The sequence below is a fragment of the Carassius auratus genome, unplaced genomic scaffold (assembly GCF_003368295.1).
Source record: "Carassius auratus strain Wakin unplaced genomic scaffold, ASM336829v1 scaf_tig00011646, whole genome shotgun sequence".
Classification (NCBI taxonomy): domain Eukaryota; kingdom Metazoa; phylum Chordata; class Actinopteri; order Cypriniformes; family Cyprinidae; genus Carassius; species Carassius auratus.
The window spans coordinates 9,998-32,133 of NW_020524230.1; the positions used below are offsets into that span (position 1 = coordinate 9,998).

The 22,136-nt window shown below is 40.5% G+C and overlaps 1 protein-coding gene and 1 long non-coding RNA gene across 2 annotated transcripts; both read right to left on the reverse strand.

Annotated features, from left to right (window-relative positions):
- Positions 1-14,218: 14,218 nt before the first annotated feature.
- LOC113073236 (uncharacterized) lies at positions 14,219-20,589 on the reverse strand. The gene is made up of 3 exons (XR_003280468.1): positions 20,463-20,589; positions 14,952-15,385; positions 14,219-14,833 (listed from the first exon to the last, which is right to left on the reverse strand). It is a non-coding gene; the product is annotated as an uncharacterized LOC113073236 (long non-coding RNA).
- On the reverse strand, positions 17,141-18,132 carry LOC113073235 (myeloid-associated differentiation marker homolog). The gene has a single exon (XM_026246115.1). The coding sequence runs from the start codon at positions 18,093-18,095 to the stop codon at positions 17,214-17,216; it is 882 nt and encodes a 293-aa protein (XP_026101900.1). The 5' UTR covers positions 18,096-18,132; the 3' UTR covers positions 17,141-17,213.
- Positions 20,590-22,136: the final 1,547 nt, after the last annotated feature.

Below are 22,136 nucleotides of genomic sequence, written 5' to 3' on the forward strand. Positions count from 1 at the left end.
GGAGGGTGGTTAGGTTCGAAAGTCTACCCATCCGCTCCTCTATGGTGGCTGGGGAACGGATACGAAATCCCACACCGCTGGATCTGGGCATGATGGTGTCCTTCTGTCACGAATGCACACACAAAACGAGAGATCCAAGAGTAGTGTTTAATAGGGGAATACAAAATCAAAATCTAATACAGGAAAAAGGTCAGAATACAGAAGAGCAGTCCAAAAAACAAGAAACACGAAAAACACTAGGGAACACGAGAAAGCCGGGTGACATAAACCAAGGACTCCATGAAACAGATAGAAACAAACCAGGTATATAAGGACAGGTGAAAATTATGAAAGTGGGGACAGCGGAGTACAATTAACAGGTATGCAATTAACAGTGATGAATGGGAAAAAGACTTGTGGGAAATGTAGTATAACTGATTCTCTATCTCTCAAACAAAAAAAAACAGCTATACAATTTTTAGAAGGAGGGATCAACTGTATTTCTTCATATTACACTCAGCTACATCAATAAAGATTTCTCTCAAACATGTTTGCCAATTAAGTTCTTGTTTTCATTCAAACATAACATATCCAAAACCAACACTTGTCAATACAGTTCTATACTACATAGATTTCCATTGCTACCATACACAAATAACCCATATTAAATGGTAACCGTTCTCAAATCAAATCAATACAATCAATGACCAAAAAAAAACAAAAACACAAAAATGAAATAAAACAACAGTAGTAGAAATCAAACATTAACCCAAGGTAAAATAAACCACAGAAACCCTTATAATTGTAAAGAATACTGATTGTTGTGATAAAGTCCAGACACATAACATGAAGTGTCCCATAGGCCCAGGTACATCAGTCTCTTCTTCAATGATAGCACCTCCACATTATTCCCATAGCATGAGTTGAGGTATAAGGAAAAGGAAGCCCATAACCAAAATCCTTCTACAGAAAAAAAATACAAACATTCAGGGAAATCCTATTCTTAAGTTTTTGTGATTGACAACCTCCAATTACTGTTGCCTCAGAACTATATTTGACACATATACATAGAAGCATGAACATCAAAATTATACAGAAAACCATTTAGTAGTTGCAATCAAGCATTACTTACAATTGAGCAGCAAACAACCAAGTTTCTCAATAAGGATGATCTCCCAGTACAGAGAAGTAACACAAGGCACACCATGCTGTCCTCTGTCTCACTCTACTACTTCCTCAGCTTTTATAGCACCCATGGAGCACACTATGACCCCCTGGTGGTGAGGAAGAAAACTACACCCATTTAAAACCTTGTACAGTTCATGACACTGTTACAGTAGTGCCTGCAGTGGGGTGACTCTATCGTGTAGTGAAACCACTAGTGGACACCCTGGAAAACACAGACCAGACACTGTGACTCAATGGAGACATTATCTCCAGTATTTACTGTCAATGACGTGACAGCGACCTACACATCTGTCAACAAGCTCCTGCAGCTGTGGACTTTTCTGAACAAATTCTTCGATGGTTTGACCCTCTACATCTTCACCGTGAGTGAATAAAACCACTGCATGTTTAAAGGCTTCCTCTCCACAATACTTTCTTATTTCATTCACAATCTCTCTTTTGTGTCTTGTGTACCTTTCAACTTTTTCAGGGGTGAAAATATTTTTTCCAAGGATTGTGTTTCCAGCGCTGCTTTTTCCATCTCCGGTTTTCCCAAGAAGTACGATCTTCCTCCCAGGTGAAGACACACTGGCTATTTAAAGGAGTTGTTTGTTATTAGATCAGATAATGTAAATCTGTATGTAGTTAATACAATGCATTATGTTCGAAATTCTATTGCTACATCAGCATTTATTCGGTGGCAATGTAAATGTTTTCTTCAAGCACTCTAGAAAACTCTAGCATTGATTCTCAAAATGTAGTTTAACTTACCTCCCATTCCCCGAGTCTATTGATGCTACTGTCTGCAATAGAAATTGTACGTAACAATGCATAACATTTGTCAAAACAATTTGCCAATGATTAATATTTTAGAAAATAAAAAAAGAAGAAAAAGAACAATGTGCTGTTTCGCATGTCTTTATCGTTGCTCTTTTTTTCAAGAAGATATTTAAATGATGATTCAATTCAGTTCAATTGAATTTTATTTGTATAGCACTTTTTACACTACAAATCATTACAAAGCAACTTTACAGAAAATTAAGTTTCTACAATATTTAGTAGTAGCTTATAAATGGTGACTGTCAGTTTGTGTGCATATGACAGGATTTTTCAGAAAAATGTATACAGGACATAGTCAGCCATACGATGAACATATATTCCAGAGTTTGGGAGCCAAATGTGAAAAACTCTACCTCCTTAAGTGGACTTTTCTATCCTAGGAACTACCAAAAGTTCAGCGTTTTGTGAGCTTAGGGAGCGTGACGGATTGTAACGTGGTATGAGGCTAGTTAAGTAAGCAGGAGCTAAAACATTTAGGGCCTTATAGGTAAGTAATGATAATTTGTAACTGACACGGAACTTAATAGGTAGCCAGTGCAGAGACTGGAAAATTGGGGTAATATAACATGTTTGGTAGCTTGGCAATGTTTCTACGATGGAAGAATGCAGTTTTTGCTGTCTAATGTAACACCCAGATTTTTGACTGTAGAGGAAGTAACAGTACATCCGTCTAGTTGCAAATTGTAATCTACAAGACTCTGTGTACTGTTTTTTTGGTCCAATAATTAATATCTCTGTCTTATCCAAATTTAATAAGAGAAAAGTATTGGTCTTTCAATCTTTTACATTTTTAACACACTCTGTTAGCTTAGATAATTTATTTAGTTTTATAAAGTTTCATCTGGTCTCATTGAGATATATAGCTGTGTATCATCAGCATAACAGTGTAAACTATTCCCGTATTTTCTATTAATATTACTAAGGGGCAACATGTATATTGAAAATAGAAGGGGACCTAGGATGGATCCTTGTGGCACTCCATATTTTACTGGTGATAAATGAGATGACTCCCCATTTAAATAAACAAAATGGTAGCGATCGGACAGGTAGGATCTAAACCATCTTAGAGCCTGCCCTTGAATACCAGCAGTGTTGTGGGTAACGCGTTACAAAGTAACGCGTTAGAGTACTCTAATTACTTTTTTCCTGAAATTTGTAACTTAACGCGTTAGTTTCGTGCGTAAGTAATCAGTAACTTCGTTATTTTTTTAAAAAAAGTAATCCGTTATTTTAAGTAAAGGAAAATCCCGACTGCAGCCTGCTTTTTTTCAGACAGTAGTCCTAGGTGTGCCACCTGCGGATGTACAGTATCAGCGAAGCCGAAGCTCTGTGATCGTAAAGTCAATGGCTGTGATGCGTCTGTGCCCTGCGCCTGACCCTGTGTGTGTGTGTGGGGTTTTTTTTTTTTTTCGAACTCCCGGCAAGATAGCAGAGAGGACAGCGTTTGGTTTATGGAAGTACGCACATTATTTTCAATTTGTCAACGAAAAAGAAAAGAACATAACGGTAAAATGCACACTCTGCTTTGGTGAAAAGCTTCTGTCGACCGCCAAAAATTCTACCTCAAATTTAACGCTACGTTTTAATCACTACTTTGAAGAGTAAATGTAAGAGGACTGTGTTAAAGCGAATTTAGGCTTGTGACTGTGAGTGACACTTTAATAATAATTAGTTCGGCTATTAAGCGATTTGTCATTTGCCTGTGTGGCAGTGAAGGATTTAATTCGGTTTGTTATCATTTTTGTTTGACAGGCAGCTGTTAATTTCTGTTAGATCGTTGGCTGGCTGGTTGTTCATCATTTCTAAATGGATTTAAATCTGCAAGCCTGTTTAAGGTTGTGTTTACAAGTAAGAATACTTGTACTTTGATAACTGCATTATTTAAAGTTAAAGAAAAATCAGGAGTTATCTTGTGGTGCTCATAATATACAGTAGCCTAGGCTACCCGGGCTGGGTAACGTTAGGTGCGAATTTTGATTAATAATATGTTCTGTGATAAATAAATAAAACGCTATGTGGAATAGCCGATTGCTGACTGTCTATCCTGTTATTGTTATCCTGCAGTGTTAATTTAGTCGGATGACTGACGTTATTCATTGTCGGGAGTCACGACTTCTAGGTGCATTTAAAGGGGCCGGGGGCTATGTCTGTTGTGTGTCGTGTGTGAGCCGCTGCAAACGGCTTTTAATTTTTGGTAACGCATGAGTACTCTAACGCGTTACTTTTATGAATAGGTAACGCTGTATCATAACTGATTACTTTTAATTGATGGTAACGTTGTAACCTAACTAACTACTTTCCAAAGTAACTATACCCAACACTGAATACCAGTTTAGTTTTGTTATCGATCTATGAGTATGTCATGATCTATGGTGTCGAACGCAGCACTAAGATCAAGTAAGACTAGAAATGAGATGCAGCCTTGATCTGACGCAAGAAGCAGGTAATTTGTAATTTTAAAGTGCAGTTTCTGTGCTATGGTGGGGCCTGAAACCTGACAATTGAAACCTGAAATTCTTCATACAGATCGTTTTTTTTTTGCAGGAAGGAGCTCCATTGAGCAGACATACATTTTAGATTTTTTTAAATTTCAATTTTAGACATAAATGGAAGATTTGAAATAGGCCTATAATTTGCCAGTTCACTAGGATCTAGTTTTGGTTTCTTAATAAGAGTCTTGATAACCGCCATCTTGAATGGTTTTGGGACGTGACCTAAAGATAATGACGAGTTAATAATATTGAGAAGCGGTTCTTCGGCTACAGGTAACAACTCTTTCAGTAATTTAGTGGGTACAGGATAAACATGTTGTTGGCTTAGAAACAGTGATAAGTTCATTTAGCTCTTCCTGTCCTATATTTGTAAAGCACTGCAGTTTATCTTTGGGTGCGATGGATGAAACTGAAGTGTTAGATGCTGTAGAATCTACATTGGCTATTGTATTTCTAATGTTATTTATTTTATCAGTGAAGAAATTCATAAAATCATTACTATTAAAAGTTGATGATGAATATATGTGTGATCTTATCTCGTAATAAACATCATTGCTTTATATTTCACATACACATTGATGCACTGCTGTACAGTACCATTTAAAGTGTTTTCTTAACTGTGCAGATTCATGTGCAATAATAGTTTAGACCAGAGTGTTTCCAAGTAACGAATGTAGCAGGGTAAGGTATTAGCCCAGATATGATTGGCTGATGTCATTGGTTAAAATGGTTTAAATCCAATGAACCTATCAGTGTTGGGATTGATCCTATTAAAAAGGGAATGGTTTGATTACTCAAGATGCATCATCCTGGGTACTAGATCATTGTGGAAAGTCATGGGCAAAGGATAGGGTTTGTTGCATCTCCCTGTTGGTGTCGCAAGTAGTCCTTTTTCAGCATGCTAGCAGCCATGGTCTCATGTGGTAAGCAACCATGCGTTTAGCTACATTGGAATTCTCTCTCGCAGGTGTAACTACACTTCCAGGGGTTTCCAGTACCTTGGTTCAAGATGAATGTATGGATCAGTATGACTGCACTGCTGCTTTGGTTTTAGTGTTTGTTGTGTAACCATTTAACTGTTGTGATATGAATGTCTTAATTTATACCAGTTAATTATGTGATTTATGAGTAGGAACTTTTAAAGCGGGGGTTTTATACTTTCAGTGTGTCCACTTGGGGTAGTGTGGTGTTTGGCCAATTGTATTCCTTTCACAATTGAGTGGTTTGTGGTATGATGTGAGGTGATAATCCAAAAGGCCCCTGCTGGTCATTTCTCTCCTCCTGGTCATTTTGTAACTGGTAGACTTGTGTATTAGGCATGTTTTATATTGTATCCAAAAAAAAATGTTTGAACCATTACAGTTGTGTATATAAATAAATTGCAAGTTTTATACTATCTCTGTCTCCATGCTCACCCTGGCTGTTGGCCACGAACCTGTGTGCCCTTTCATAGGGCTGTTATGTCCCGGTATATTCCGGGTGGCGTAGTCGATGTATATCCACTTTTGGTGGGTCCCCTACCTGACCACTTCTTGCCACACAAACATGATGCAAGATCACTGCTACCAGGTAACCAGTACAAGCAAAACAATTCATGTCAGGTTTAGTAACACAGAGCTATTACTGAGAAGACATTTTCATGAATCTTGAGAACAAAGCCAATAAACAAGATCAGAAAATGCTGGACTGAATCATGGTATCACATCAGGCATCACTGTAATTCATTTCTGATCAATTATTTGTGCTTCTTTAGTTAGAAATTATATGCACAGACTAAACACGGTCAAGAAGACCATGTCTGTATATTTTCATATCTCTTAAAGTGCCTTTTACTGTATATATTCCCTTATATGTGTGTTAAAATATATTTAATTTAGCTTTGATTATTATTAATATATTTTTTATAAATATATATATTAATATACAAAAACAAGTTTTTATTAGAAGACAAGTGACAAGAACTTCATGGATGTGAATCAGTGAGTTCAAAAGTGTCTCTTACCTCCTCAAGATTTAAGACCGAAGCTGCAGAGGATGTTTACAGCTGCAACATCAGACTCCAGAGCACTGACTTTCACTTTCTCCTCACTTTAATGTGGATCTCTATTTAGTTCCATTCTCTCTGTTTTCCTTGTATTCCTTAAACTGATTGGTGGATGCTGCTGCTTTAGGGACTACAATAAAGCTTGTAGGTTACTCTAGGGGTTTCATTTAATAATGAAACAATAGGTTACAGAAACAAAAACTACTTCTGCAGACAGATTGTGATTTTCAAGTAACCTTGAGCAGCTGCTTTAGCTGTGATTGGTGTTTGATCCATTACTGATTACAGATTACATGATGAAAACATAGTTACATTAACATAATCTGATTTACTTATTATAGGTCATGAATACTGACTATTCATCTACCTTGTTTTAAACTTGCCATTAAATGTACAATATAAAAACCAAAGAGATGTGGTCTACAATGTAACATTTAAGGGGTCCTATTATGTTTTTTGTATGCGTGTGTGTCTGTGTGTGTAATGCACAACATATATACAGTGAACAAAATAATAAACGCAAAATGAAAAAAAGGTCTATTTCTCTCAAATATTGTTCAGAAATCTGTCTAAATCTGTGTTTGTGAGAACTTCTCCTTTGCTGAGATAATCCATCCACCTCACAGGTGTAGACAGCATGATTATTGCACAGGTGTGCATTATTCTGGCCAAAATAAAAGGCAGCTCTAAAATGTACAGTTTTACTGGATTGGGGGGTGATTGTCCAAAAACCAGTCAGTATCTTGTGTGACCCCCATTTGCCTCATGCAGTGTAACACATCTCCTTCACATAGAGTTGATCAGGTTGTTGATTGTGGCCTGTGGGATGTTGGTCCACTCCTCTTCAATGGCTGTGTGAAGTTGCTGGATATTGGTAGGAACTGGAACACGCTGTCATATATGCCAATCCAGAGCATCCCAAATATGCTCAAAGGGTGACATGTCTAGTGAGTATGCTGGCCATGCAAGAGCTGGGATGTTTTCAGCTTCCAGGAATTGTGTACAGATCCTTGCAACATGGGGCCGTGCATTTTCAGACATTATCAACATATGGTGATGGTCGTGGATGAATGGCACAACAATGGGCCTCCGGATCTCATCACAGTATCTCTGTGCATTCAGAATGACTTCAATAAAATGCACCTGTGTTCACTGTCCATAACATACGCCTGCCCATACCATAACCCCACCGCCACCATGGGCCACTCGATCCACAACATTGACATCAGCAAAACAAGATGCATTAAGAGCTTCTGGAATTTGAAGATCAAGGTAAATTGTACTTAATTTGTGTTCGGGGGAAACATACAAGTATCTTCTGTTGCTTACGAAGTGCAGAACTTAATGGAAAAAAATATATATATTTCAACAAAATAAGAAAACTTCATTGTTTTCAACTCTTAATGCATATTGTTTCCTTCTGGAGCATCAGTGAACATTTGGACCTTTTTTAATAGTTGTGTTTGAGTCCGTCAGTTGTCCTCAGTGTGATAAGATGCATCTCAAAATCATACGGTCACTGCTGGAAAGTGTTCAAATATGCAAAGATGCTGAAAAACTGAAGAATCTGCAGGAGCTGGAGGATATTTCTGAAGAACAGTTCTCAGTTTAACTGTTCAGAACAAACAAGGGAGTCATGCACAACCATCACAAAACAGAAAGACAGTCGAGGATCATCAGGTAACAACACACAGTATTAAGAACCAAGGGTTCACAAACTTTACAATGGGGTTATTTTAATTAATTTCAGCATTTTTATTGTGTTGTGGACTAAATGTATACATCTTTAATGTACAATATCTTACCCAGGACAGTACTAAATAAATAAAAAATAACATGCATTTAGTATGATCTCTCTTATTTTGTTAAAATTATTCACATTTTCACAGATTCCGCAAGGGGTTCCCAAACTTTCACATGCCATTGTACAGTATTGTCACGGAGACGAACCCCGTGATTCCCCCTACTGGCCAGCAGAGGGCTCCATCTCCGGAATATTGACACTCACGCACTCCCTCACAACTACACTTCCCATCTACCCCGTGCATTGGACTCTGATCACCACACAGGTGCAGCTCATGAGTACTGCTATATAAGCTGCACAACCACATCAGTTTAACGCGAAGTCTTGTTTTGCTCCGGCTGACATTTCCAAGCGTTATGTCCCGTGTTTGATTTCCTGTTTACCAGTTCTGTTTGTCTACCGTCTCTTGAACCATTGCTGCCTGCCTCTTGACCTTGGATTGTTTATTGGACTCTGAATATTGCTTGCTACCCCGATCTTTTGCCTGTGTTTGACGACGATTCTGGTTATCTCTACTATTGTGTTTGCTGGTTCTGATCCCTGCCTGTACGACCACGAGTTATTCATTAAAGCCTGCAAAATGGATTCCCCGTCTAGTGATGATTCGTTACAGAAGACTTCGCCACAACCGAATCCAGTGGCTTACGATCATCTGTGTGCTACAATGGCAGCCCAGGCAAGTCAAGTTGCTGCTAACCAGCATCAATTGAATCGTTTGACTTCGATCACAGAGGAACTGGTAAAGGCTGTTCAAAGCCTCCACAGCACTGCCGTAACGTCACCACCACCAGCAGCTGCCGCCATTGCCCACGCGGCAGGAACGCCAGCGCAAGTTAATCCACGACTGGCTTACCCGGAGAAATTTGACGGGGATTCTACCAAGTGCAATGCAATGCTGTTCGTCGAGCAACAACCTACCCTTTACACCACTGATGCTGGTAAGATCGCCTTAGTTTGCTCACTATTAACAGGAAGAGCTTTGGAATGGATAACGGCTGTATGGCGCGAGGATGGAACAGCGTTCACCACTTTCACTGACTTTCTGGTGCGATTCCGTGAGGTGTTTGATCACCCCCGAGAGGGGAAAGGAGCGGGTGAGCATCTGCTTGAGTTGTCGCAGGGAGAATTAACATCAGCGGAATATGCCATGAACTTCCGTACACTGGCTGCTCAAACGTCATTGGTGAGTGACACGCTGAAAGTATTATTTCGCAAGGGGCTTAATCACGAACTGCAAACCGAACTCGCTTGCCGTGATGAGGGGAGAACCTTGAATGATTTCATTTCGCTAACTATCACCATTGACAATCTACAACGCTCCCGCCGTGTCAGCGCTCAACGCCTCTTTCCCGTTACGACAACACAATCCGCTGAAACTACGGAACCCATGCAGATCAACTCCTATCATCTGACAGCTGAGGAACGCCACCGCCGCATATCTAACCAACTCTGTCTCTACTGTGGCGCTCCGGGGCATCAACGAATTACTTGCCCGTCACGTCGATCTTCTGGCACTTCTAAATCAGTGAGTGCATCTTTAAATTCAGTCAGTCCCCTAAACTGTGTCTCAGTCCCTCTTGTGATCAAGACTAACAACGATCGTGTGGCTACCACTGCTCTACTTGACTCAGGAGCAGCTGGGAATTTTATCTCTGAAGAATTTGCCAAAAAGAATAACATTTCTCTAATGTCATGTACAAATCCTTTGTCTGTAGCCACAATAGATGGACGCCCTTTGGGGTCTGGACTGATTACTCACCTCACTCAAGAACTGCTAATGTTTACCGGTCTGCTACATCAAGAAACCATTCAATTCTACGTGCTCCCTGTATCTAACACTCCTTTTATTTTGGGCTTGCCCTGGTTCAGACTGCATGACCCTCATGTATCGTGGAGAGAGGGACAAATTCTTAGATGGAGCACCCAGTGTCAGAAATCATGCCTTCCGACCATCTCTCCCTTGCCTGTGCAAGTCGTCACGTTAGACTCGGAGTCCACCAGCATTCCCAATCTGCCCAAGGAGTATCACGATCTCGCCAACGCCTTCTGCAAGGTACAAGCAAACACATTACCACCACACCGCAGTCACGATTGTGCCATTGATCTAATTCCAGGTTCCTCACCACCCCGGGGCCGAGTATTTCCATTATCATTACCCGAGTCAGAAGCTATGGCCAAGTACATCGAGGAGGAGCTGGAGAAGGGGTTCACACGTCCGTCCACTTCTCCTGCTTCAGCTGGCTTCTTCTTTGTCCGTAAGAAGGATGGAGGTTTGCGCCCTTGCATCGATTATCGAGGTCTCAACGAGATAACGGTAAAGTTTCGCTATCCACTTCCACTGGTGCCCTCTGCATTAGAACAGCTACGAACTGCACAATACTACACCAAATTGGATTTGCGCTGCGCATACAACCTCATCCGCATTAGGGAGGGGGACGAGTGGAAAACAGCTTTCTCAACCACCAATGGGCACTACGAATACCGGGATATGCCGTTTGGACTGGTCAATAGTCCTTCGGTTTTCCAATCATTTGTCAATGACATCTTCAGAGACATGTTAAACAAGACTGTTATCGTATACATTGACGATATCTTGATCTATTCAGATACCCTGGAGGAACATATCCAACATGTGAGGGCTGTGCTGCAGCGACTCATTGAACACCAACTCTATGCCAAGGCGGAGAAGTGTGAATTCCATACCACCTCTACCACCTTCCTGGGGTACGTCATCAGTCCAGAGGGGGTCGCCATGGATGAGAGCAAAGTCAACGCCGTTCTCAAATGGTCCGAACCCAAAACACTAAAGGAACTCCAACGCTTTCTGGGGTTTGCTAATTTCTACCGCCGTTTCATCAGAAACTTCAGCTCTGTGGTCAGTCCCCTCACGTCAATGGTCAAAAAAGGAACCCATCGGCTACACTGGTCAGAGGCTGCCCTCCAAGCATTCCAAGAACTAAAAAGACGGTTTGTGACTGCTCCCATACTCCACCTTCCTGACCCATCTCTTCCGTTTCTCGTTGAAGTGGACGCCTCCAACACTGGTATCGGGGCTATTCTCTCTCAACGCCAGAGTTCTACCGCTAAACTCCACCTATGTGCCTTTTACTCCCGCAAACTCAATGCTGCTGAACGTAACTACGACGTAGGGGACCGTGAACTCCTCGCCATGAAGGCGGCCTTCGAGGAGTGGAGACACTGGCTGGAGGGGGCAAACTTTCCTTTCACTGTACTAACAGATCATAAGAACCTTGAGTATTTGTGCTCAGCCAAGCGCCTCAATCCAAGGCAGGCAAGATGGTCATTGTTTTTCTCCCGATTCGACTTTTCAGTTACCTACCGTCCGGGCTCCAAGAACACAAAGGCAGATGCGCTATCCCGTATCCACGAAGATGAACAGACCTCATCCGAACCTGAATCCATACTCCCTTTCAAGGTAATCATTGCACCCGTACAATGGGACATCATGACGCTTATCCAGCAACACAACTCTCAACATGCACCTCCAACAACTTGCCCTCCTGATAAGGTTTACGTACCACCCACTCTACGCGATCAAATACTCAACCACACGCACTGTCTGCCCGCATCCGGCCACCCAGGTATCACGGCCACCATTCATCTGCTTCAGAACCGGTTCTGGTGGGAATCATTGCCCAAAGACACCACTGCCTTCATCCAACAATGCCAAACCTGTAATGCACACAAAACTCCACGCCAACTGCCAGCCGGATTACTCCAACCACTCCCTATCCCACAACGACCTTGGTCCCACATTGCAATAGACTTTATCACTGACCTACCTGTCTCTCAAGGTAACACTGTCGTTCTGACTGTGATCGATTCTCCAAAGCCTGCCGCCTTATTCCCCTGCCCAAACTGCCTACTGCTCTGCAAACTGCTGAACTACTCTGTAACTGGGTCTTCCGTCTCTACGGACTACCTGAAGATATCGTCTCCGATAGAGGCCCTCAGTTCACGTCTCGTCTCTGGAAAGCCTTCTTCCAAGCCCTCGATGTAAACGTGAGCCTGACCTCCGGTTACCACCCTCAATCCAACGGTCAGGTCGAAAGACTCAATCAGGAACTCACCCGGTTCCTGAGATCATACTGTAGTTCCAACCAAGAAGATTGGGCCCGGTACCTCCTTTGGGCTGAGTACGCACAGAACTCTCTGGTCAAGCCAGCTACTGGAATCACCCCCTTTAAATGCATCCTAGGCTATCAACCCCCCATGTTTCCCTTGTCCGGGGAACCCACCGACGTACCCGCCGTCACGGACTGGCTGCAACGTAGTGAGGAGACTTGGAACCAAGCCCATGTACACCTTCAACGAGCCATCCGTCATCAAAAGGAACATGCTGACCACCGTCGGCGTCCTGGGCCTGTATACCAACCAGGTCAATGGGTGTGGCTCTCTACCCGAGATCTCCGTCTTCGACTACCCTGCAAGAAGTTGAGTCCAAGGTACGTGGGTCCATTCAAAATCACACATCAGATCACTCCTGTTTCATTCCGTCTTGCATTACCTGACACCTATCGCATTTCTCCCACGTTTCATGTATCTCTGCTCAAGCCCGCTGTTGCCCCTGGAGAAGAGGGAGAGGGGAGGTCCCGTGAGCAGAGTCCCCAGCCCGTCCAGATTGAGACTGAGGAAACTTACCAGGTGCGAGAACTTCTTAACTCCAGACGTCGGGGACGCATCCTGCAGTATCTGGTCGACTGGGAGGGGTACGGTCCGGAGGAACAATCCTGGGTCAATGCTGACGACATACTAGACCCCAACCTCATCACTGAGTTTCATCGGTTACATCCGGAGAGACCGGCCCCTCGACCACGCGGTAGACCCCGACGTCGTCTACCATCTCGCGCCAGGAGTCGCTCGCAGGGAGGGGGCTCTGTCACGGAGACGAACCCCGTGATTCCCCCTACTGGCCAGCAGAGGGCTCCATCTCCGGAATATTGACACTCACGCACTCACTCAAAACTACACTTCCCATCTACCCCGTGCATTGGACTCTGATCACCACACAGGTGCAGCTCATGAGTACTGCTATATAAGCTGCACAACCACATCAGTTTAACGCGAAGTCTTGTTTTGCTCCGGCTGACATTTCCAAGCGTTATTTCCCGTGTTTGATTTCCTGTTTACCAGTTCTGTTTGTCTATCGTCTCTTGAACCATTGCTGCCTGCCTCTTGACCTTGGATTGTTTATTGGACTCTGAATATTGCTTGCTACCCCGATCTTTTGCCTGTGTTTGATGACGATTCTGGTTATCTCTACTATTGTGTTTGCTGGTTCTGATCCCTGCCTGTACGACCACGAGTTATTCATTAAAGCCTGCAAAATGGATTCCCCGTCTAGTGATGATTCGTTACAAGTATAAGTTTATTCCACTGATTGGAAGACTATAATTCACAGCATTTTCATTTATTCATTTTCGATTTTTATTTGTTCCTTTGAATATCTGGATACAGAATAAATCATTTCTGATTTTTGCTGACCGACTATAGGCAGAAGTAAAAAAAAAAAAAAAGACAAATGCAGAAAAAGATGATAATTACATGTTAATACTCGGAAGCGAAATAAATAAAAGATGTATGGTTAAACACTTTTTTTTCACAATGACATGATACTAACATGAGGATGATGTCATTATTAGGGTTTTAGTAATAGAGTGAAACAATTTTTTAAGATAGGCGGTTTTAAATTTGATTTGGATAACTGTAGTTATGTTTCTATGGTCTGTGTTTGAATGTAAAAAATGCCATAAATGTTCTGTCGTCAGGAAAATTATATTCTTATAATATTAGGGACTACAATGGAAATAAGTATTTTTACTTTATTGTGCTATCTTTGACAAAGCAGTGCAATGCATTTGTATTGTCACTTTTTATGTCTAATAAACTCAAACTCAGACATCACTGTTTTCTCCAGAACTGCTTTATAGCCAAATTAAAATAATAATTAAATGATGATCTTTACAACGGAACTGAATTAACAAAGACACTATTTTCTTGAACTCTATGAACTCTATTCGCATTATTGAATCATATTTTCCTGTTGATCACCATAAGGTTTGTACTGTAAATTACAGACTACAGCTCAATGACTTTTGATACTTTTGGTCGTACAAATATTTTTGATTCATTTGGTCTGCGTAATTTAACATATTTATCTGCTTTTACATGGTGAACATTCTCAATCAAATGTATTGCCATCTCAAAGTTGCAAACGATTGTCCTGATCAAGGCATCATACACCGAAAGAGCTTCGTGTGCGGCGTCCAATCCAATGACAAACCCTACAGCTGCTCCTACAAACGGAAACAGTAGAAGAAAGAGAACCAGGAAAACTGGCCAGGCGCCTAATGGACACAGATGTTCAAACTTTGTGATTTGGATCCACCAATAAAAACCAGAGTTGAAAACAACAGACTGTAAAGGCCAGACTTCCACCGATCACTATCCCTGCCATCGCTCCTACAATGTCATGAGATGGTTTGGCTGTTAAAAGAAGACACATGTTATTAGCCAATTGCTAATGTTCCCCATTCATCCTGAGTTTTACTTATTGATAATGTACTGTAACAGCAGACTCAGTATAGGTGACACTTCATCATACCTGCCATTGTCCTTGTCTGATGGTGAACACTGAAATAATGGAAATATAGAGATTTTTCATAACACAGAAGCTTCGTTTGCATAATTGGTGTCCATAAATGTGTCTTATCACTCATCGTTGTCATGTTATAGACCCTATTCAGCAAAATACACTCTGCAAACCACAAAAATGTAAATGTAAGCCAACGACATCATGAAAATAACACAATAAGTAAATCTGAAAGAATATAGACACAACTTACAGTGATCTGAGCTCTCAGTCTTCTGCTGTCATGTGTTAAATATCAAGAGACTGCGGTGAGGGGAGTTAGATAAGTTTACATATATACATTTTGTCAACACTTTCACAAACATGCTGTAGAACTGGTGGAAACTGGCCTGGGAAGGTTTTCCAGAAAGCAGTTTTTGTGCCATGGGTGAAGTTTATGTGGAAATCTGTAGATGCAGATAACCGTAACTTTTAGTCCCAACACATTTATTTGGCCAATACAGTAAATATAGTGGCCAAAAGTGATCTACGGAGGGGATTTTTGCACAATATTTGCTTTTAATAACACTAGTTTCAGTTAAACAATAAAAATATACGGAGTAGGAGTATGTTCTATTGGGGGAAAAATAAGACACTACATTTGGTTTAAATGACAGTTATTTGGCAATAAAGCAATTTCCAACATATCATGGAATATGGGATGTATTGCAACAACAACAACAAATGCATAGTATAACAAAGAGCATACTGAAAATGTAAATGCATTTATATCAATACAAATAATAAATGTAACCTGCTATTAATATTTAGTTTGTTTCTCCATTGTTTTTGATTACAGAAGCCATTCTTTTAGCTGATATGTCATGATTCACTTCTTTCAGTCCTCCTGAAGGTCTTCCCAAAGTTGAGCATCATTAGAAGACCTGCATGACTTACAACAGCTCAGCTTAAAACATTTCCCAAAAAAATATTAATCTACAACATGTTGGCCATAAAATATTAATTTTGTCTGCTGTAATATGATCTTTATCTGTGTCTTTATCTATAATGCATCTGTGTGATTTGTCAGAGAGGAAAAACCCCTTCACACATCTGATGCTCAGTAATCAAAAAGGTTGTCCATAGGTTTCCTACAGCAGAATTTGTTTTAGTATTTAATCTAAAGTTCCAGGATTTTGATGTTATTGTGACATGTATAAAAGAGATTAATTTATTTTTAATTAATACATATTTCCATTAGGTTCCACCTGGTGATGGCTTTATATCTAAAGTGCATTAGTAATATTTATCTCGATGCTCCCTCTTGTGGCCTTTTCTTCACCCTACTGAAATTATGCATTTTAAATTCGAATGTTAGTACAAAATACAATTTTAGTTTTTCAGCGATTTCATACACATGCAGAGACAAATTCAAAATGGCCATGTTATTGTGGTCCAATTCCACACATTCAATTTAAAGACTCTTGGCCCTGTTTGCCTTCCACAACACTTACAGGTGACAAACATGGGTACTGAAAGCACACAGTTCTTCAGATTAAAAGTTTGTCAGTTTATTAAGCACCCCCCAAAAAGGCACGAGGTATATATTTGTTAACTGTTAGTTGCAATGGGTGTTTTGTGTAATTCACTGTATGTTGATGATAATGCAATGGAGAGAGCACGTTTAATGTGCACTTCTCAAACTGAGTTTTGTTTAGCTCTTATGTTTTTTTTTTTTGTTTTGTTTTTTGAGTGATAAAGTAAGCAATAAACTTAATAAAACATCAGTAAAGGCAGTAACACATCATTCAAGTGAGGTCCATACACTTACGAAAGTTACAAAAGTTATTTAGTCAAGAATAGTGTGCGATCTTTTGCTATTTGATTAACATTAAAGTGCAGACAGCAGCGCTAGGATTACACAACAGACATTATACAGCTCAGTGTCTTCAGTTAATTCATAAACCCTCGGTTTGTTAAATCAGCCTTTTCTTTATATGGCCGATATGCCGATGGTTGGATATTGAGGAAAAATCAGCCGATAATTATCGGTGGCCGATATATCGGTGCATCACTACACTCTCAGAAATAAAGGTACAAAAGCTGTCACTGGGGCATTACCTTTTCAAAAGGCACATTTTGTACCTAATGGGTCCATAAAGTGTACATATTAGTACCTAATAGGAACAAAAGTGTGCCTTTTGAAAATGTACCACCCCAGTGACAGCTTTTGTACCTTTATTTCTGAGTGTGTAGATTTCATCAATGTTCAGGAAACGATGACTGTTTGCTCTCTCACTCCCTGACAAGCAGCATTCGGACAGAATACACCAGATCTGTGAGGTAGATCAGGAAGTTGAGAGCGGTGAGAACGGCTACGACCACCAGTTTATCCCACGGACACAAACCGTGACTGTTTCGGCAGTAGTCCGGTCGGCTTGAGCTTCTCGAAAAACGGCTGTCAAAATTAAAGACCGGCCAAATGATAGTGGCAGTGAGGTACATGACGGCCGCCAACAGACTGTAGAAGGAGAGGAAGCGGTCGAATGACATCCACCCGGTGCATCCAGCGACGCACATCACCACGATGGCCGCCGAAATCATGAAACAGATGCAGTACACAGCCATGCACCACTTCAGAGCCCAGTGACTGTCATACGAGACGGGGTCGCTCACAAACACGAATATGACACTGGCCACAAACGTCTCGCAAACCTTCACCAGGCCAGGGACCTTCACCATGTACTGGGTGGCGAATTCAGCCGGTTGTGCTCGTGTCAGACTCACCTCGATGAAATAAGCCACAGTGGCCAGGCAGGAGGAGACAGAGGAGGCGATCCGGTGGTCTCGCACCTCGTCCTGCCTCGCTTCACCCTTCAGGAAGTACAGCAGGATGATGATAGACGCATACAGGCAAAAAGGCAAGGCATAGCAGGCGAAAGCACCAGGGAAGTCGATCCAGGACACAGTGGCACGAGACTGGAGACCCATGAGCTCCACCACCAAAACCAGCAGCGTCCCGGCGAAGCTGAAAGCCCAGCAGAAGATGCTCCAGTCGGCCATGCCGCCGGTGACCAACCCTCCATAAGATGCCGCGCTAAACGCCACACAAGTGAACACCAGAGCGGAAAAACGCACCCATGTGACACGGGAAGTCTTCAAGACCAGCTGAAGCATGATTGGAGAAGTTATTGGATGAACGATGTGTGTCCTTCTGGTGACTCTGCAAATAAAAAAAAAGAGAAGCAGAAGAACCTTCTGGATCAACAAGGCATGCTATATGCTAAGAGCAGCGTTTCAGCCGTTTGTTTGAACATGTGTCCCGTTTAGGAGGTCCTACACTTTTACAAGGAACTATGTGGCCTGTTTGCTGCACTGCATTGGTTTTATTAAAATGTGCAGTGTGCATTCATGTCTTCGTTACAAAACCATTACGTACTGATCCAGAAAACAAAACAAGACATGAGAGATGTGCACTGAGTGGTTTTATTTGCTCAGACGCATGGTGTTCCAAACCTGTACAAATACTTTTCTTTTCTGCTGAACTCAAGAGAAAATATTTCCAATGTTGGTAACCAAACAGTTCCTGGTAGCCATTTACTTACATTGTATTTTCCATACTACTGCAGTAAATGGCTACCAGCAACTATTTTGCAAATAACTAAGTACAAATTGAGGGTGAGTAAATGACGACAGAATTTTAATTTCAGTGTGAACTACCCCATTAATAGCTCAGGGAAACAACAGAAGCAACACGGGTCTGAAAATACTTACTGTAACACACTCCTTCTCTGATTTAATGAACAAGATGACTTTTAAAGCAAAAGCTCATAAAACAAATCATATTGTTTCTATCTCATCCAACTTTAGTCTGTGGAACCCAGTGGAGTTAAGAGTTATTCACACCGAAGGTAACAAATAAATATACAGTTTTAATAATTGTTTTGATTCTGTGAGAATCACAGTTCACACTTCAGCTAAAACAACCAAACTTCTCTCAATGGAACTTGGCTGTAAAGGACCACATTTTAATTGTACAAGTTAATCATGTGCTCTTCCCATCTAAAATAACTCTCAAATCTGATTCAAAATAGTGTGCATGAGCGATCAGTTCAGCAAACGACTTTTTAAATGTGGGTCTAAAAGGCATTCTGCCTATGATCTCCTTTTTAACTTTAAGATCAGTTTGGGTTTGAGTTTTAATTTTGGGGGGTGTACTGCTTCTTTAAGATCTCAGGGTTAGAACTTCACACATTGTTTTCCACTTAAAGATAGCATATCAAACTCTAAGGCAACAACAGCCAGCAGACATGACACAACTACGGGTCACTTGATTATAAGGCTAAGGCTACTACCAATTTTTGATGCAAGGGGCCAGCAAAAAAATAAACACAAGTTTTCAAAGCCTTTTAAACCGACTTTAACTATATTACATGCTTTTTTACTGAGTTATTTAGATTACAAACTTTATTACATTTTACTGAAGCACTGTGTCCCCCATCTATCTAGCAGGTAACAGTGTTATGGACCAACTGAGAATCGTGATGAGGAATGTGTTTACGTTTTATTCCAGCCGATTAGTCAAAAGCGCCTGCAAAGCTGCAATTACCACACTGTGTTGTTTCCTCAATACTAATGCATGAGACGGTTTAAGGGTCATTTTTAACATGATTTGACGTGGTGATATTGTTCACAAACCACACACACGTTATCTTGGCACATTCACTTCTATGGGAAATGATAATCCCTCAAATAAACTTGTATTTCATGTGTAATTCACTTCTATATACACTGAGTGAAATAGCGTTATTTAGCAGTCTGTTATTTGCACTGTGCAAATAGCGATATATTTTATTTACGCTATTTATAAATAGCAGTATGTTTGCATTTAAGTGTTGATAAGCAGATAGGCTATATAAAAAGTATGCAGTAGTTAAAATGAATATATATATATATATATATATATATATATATATATATATATATATATATAAACATTGGCGGGAAAAAAATCTCATTATATCATTTTTTTTTATTTGCAAAAACTTTCATGTCGCTTTAGCCAAATCTGCTGGAATGGGACGTAAAACAGCTAGCTCAGATGCACGCGTCGCGCACGTCCTCAGTTGATCCATAACACTGGTCGTGGTGTTGGTGTGATAGTTGTGTTTTTTAGTTTCTTTTACTGTCTATGGTTTTATGGCTCTGATGAGATTGAGATGAACTCAAAAGTCATCCTTTATGGGGTTGTGACGTCCCCTTTATAGCGACGCGATCTCTGAACTAAACACATTGAACAGATTCATCACAGAACTTGCGCTTAAAAGATGGCTGATGTTCAGCTAACTACGAAATATACAAATAGATTTAAATCCAGCGCAGACTGAAACTGTGAGCGATTTTATTAAATTGAGGCGTATTCCTCAAACTGACGCGTCCTGTCTACAACAATAAACCAGTTTTTCTTAATTACTAAATCAATACCAAAGCAAGCAGACAAAACCTAACCAACAGAAATTAAGAAATCAAGTGATACAGACTTACTCTGCGATAGTTTTTTTCCGCTTTATTCTAGTTGAATGTATGATAAAGGAGATTCGAGCCCCTCTTTGTCTCACTTCAGTGCTCCACACCCATTTCCCCAAATTCACTGCCTTTCTTTCCTTCTCCATCTGACCAGAGAGGGGGGTGTAAGAATGTGAATGTGACCAAACTGTTTAAAATAGCTGGACTAAGATATATAACTTGAAATATATTTCTTTAGCCTATAGAGCTCGGGCGTAGACGTTATGGAATGGTGCATTGTGGGTAACGGCGGCCATTTTAGAGGCATCGCAAAGCAGGTTTGTAATAAGATAATAGCCAGTCTCCAGAAAAAGTTATAGAACGTGACAAAAAAAGTTGCCTATACCTATACGGACAAACTTAATAATGAAGCCAAACAACGCTACTTAAAAAAAGAGGTTGTAGGCGGAATCGATCCCTATGAACACATGAAAGTTTACCAAGCCTCCGTTTCCCTGATAATTTATCCTACCGGGTCTGTGGAGTGAGCGCTTACACCTCCGATCAATTTAAAAATGTCACTTTCACTTTTTAAAAAGTCACTGGAGGCTCACCTGCAGATCACAAATGGATCTGCAAATTAAACGTGGAGAAAACAATCTTTCTCACTAAGGAAATGTTAACATTAACCAAGCATCAGTGGTGACACACACACACACACTTATCAGATTCTGCGAGCTATGAAGCTTGTCTATGCGGGTTTGTTACACTTCAGGAGTAATTACTCACCTATCATACTTGCAAAAATCCACTGTTTTCCTCCGGTAGTTCTGTAATCCGGTATAATATTGACGAACATTCACCTCAGACACAACCCACCATTCACCAAAACAAGACGCTTAACTTCCTATTTTGAAGTTCGTTCCAGTTTTTTTATTTATTTTTTTAAACAAGTTGTTCAAATTTGTTAAATACAGTCAGCACAAAAATATCAAAAAGCAAATTAAGTTCAGGATTGGGTCAAAAGAAAATGTTTAAACAAAAAATACAGACACTAAACTGACTCCCTTACTGGCCAAAAACTAGAGAAAGCGTAATGTGTTTGTGTCTGAGTTTGTGTGTGCGTATGTGAGAGAGAGAGAGAGAGAGAGACCATACACAACATGTCTCACCATAACTATGTATTATAATTAGTGCTGTCAAAATTAGCGCGTTAACGCATTCGATTAATTTGAAATATTTAACGCGTTAAAAAAAAATAACGCAATTAACGCGGTTGCAGTTTTTTTTATTTCTAGTTGTGGCCTATGTGTGTTCAACGTGCAAAGAAATATGGATAAGACCAAGGAAGGACTTTTAGACGGAAAGTTTCAGTATAAAACTCTGCCGGATTACTCTTCAGTCTGCCACAAGAAACAGCAACATTAAAATCATGAACTCAAATGTCATTGTTTAAAAAAAAAAAAAAAATGACTGTAACAGTGCGTAAATCAGACCTTTCTGTAACGATAACGTTAATAAGCTTAAACGAAAATAACAAAATAATTGTGTAGCGGAGTATTTTTTGTACACAGTGCCGCGAACTGTCAATCACTCCTGTACGCGTGCATCACTGTCCTCCTCAGCTGCAGCAACTTGCGCTCTCTCTCTTCATCAAGCTTTAAAACAAAAAGGGGACAAAAAGATCATATTGTCTTTGTGCATGGGCTATAG

What these genes read in the sequence shown, in the direction of transcription:
- LOC113073235 (XM_026246115.1), bottom strand. Translation starts at nt 18,095, where the DNA reads ATGCTTCAGCTGGTCTTGAAGACTTCCCGTGTCACATGGGTGCGTTTT.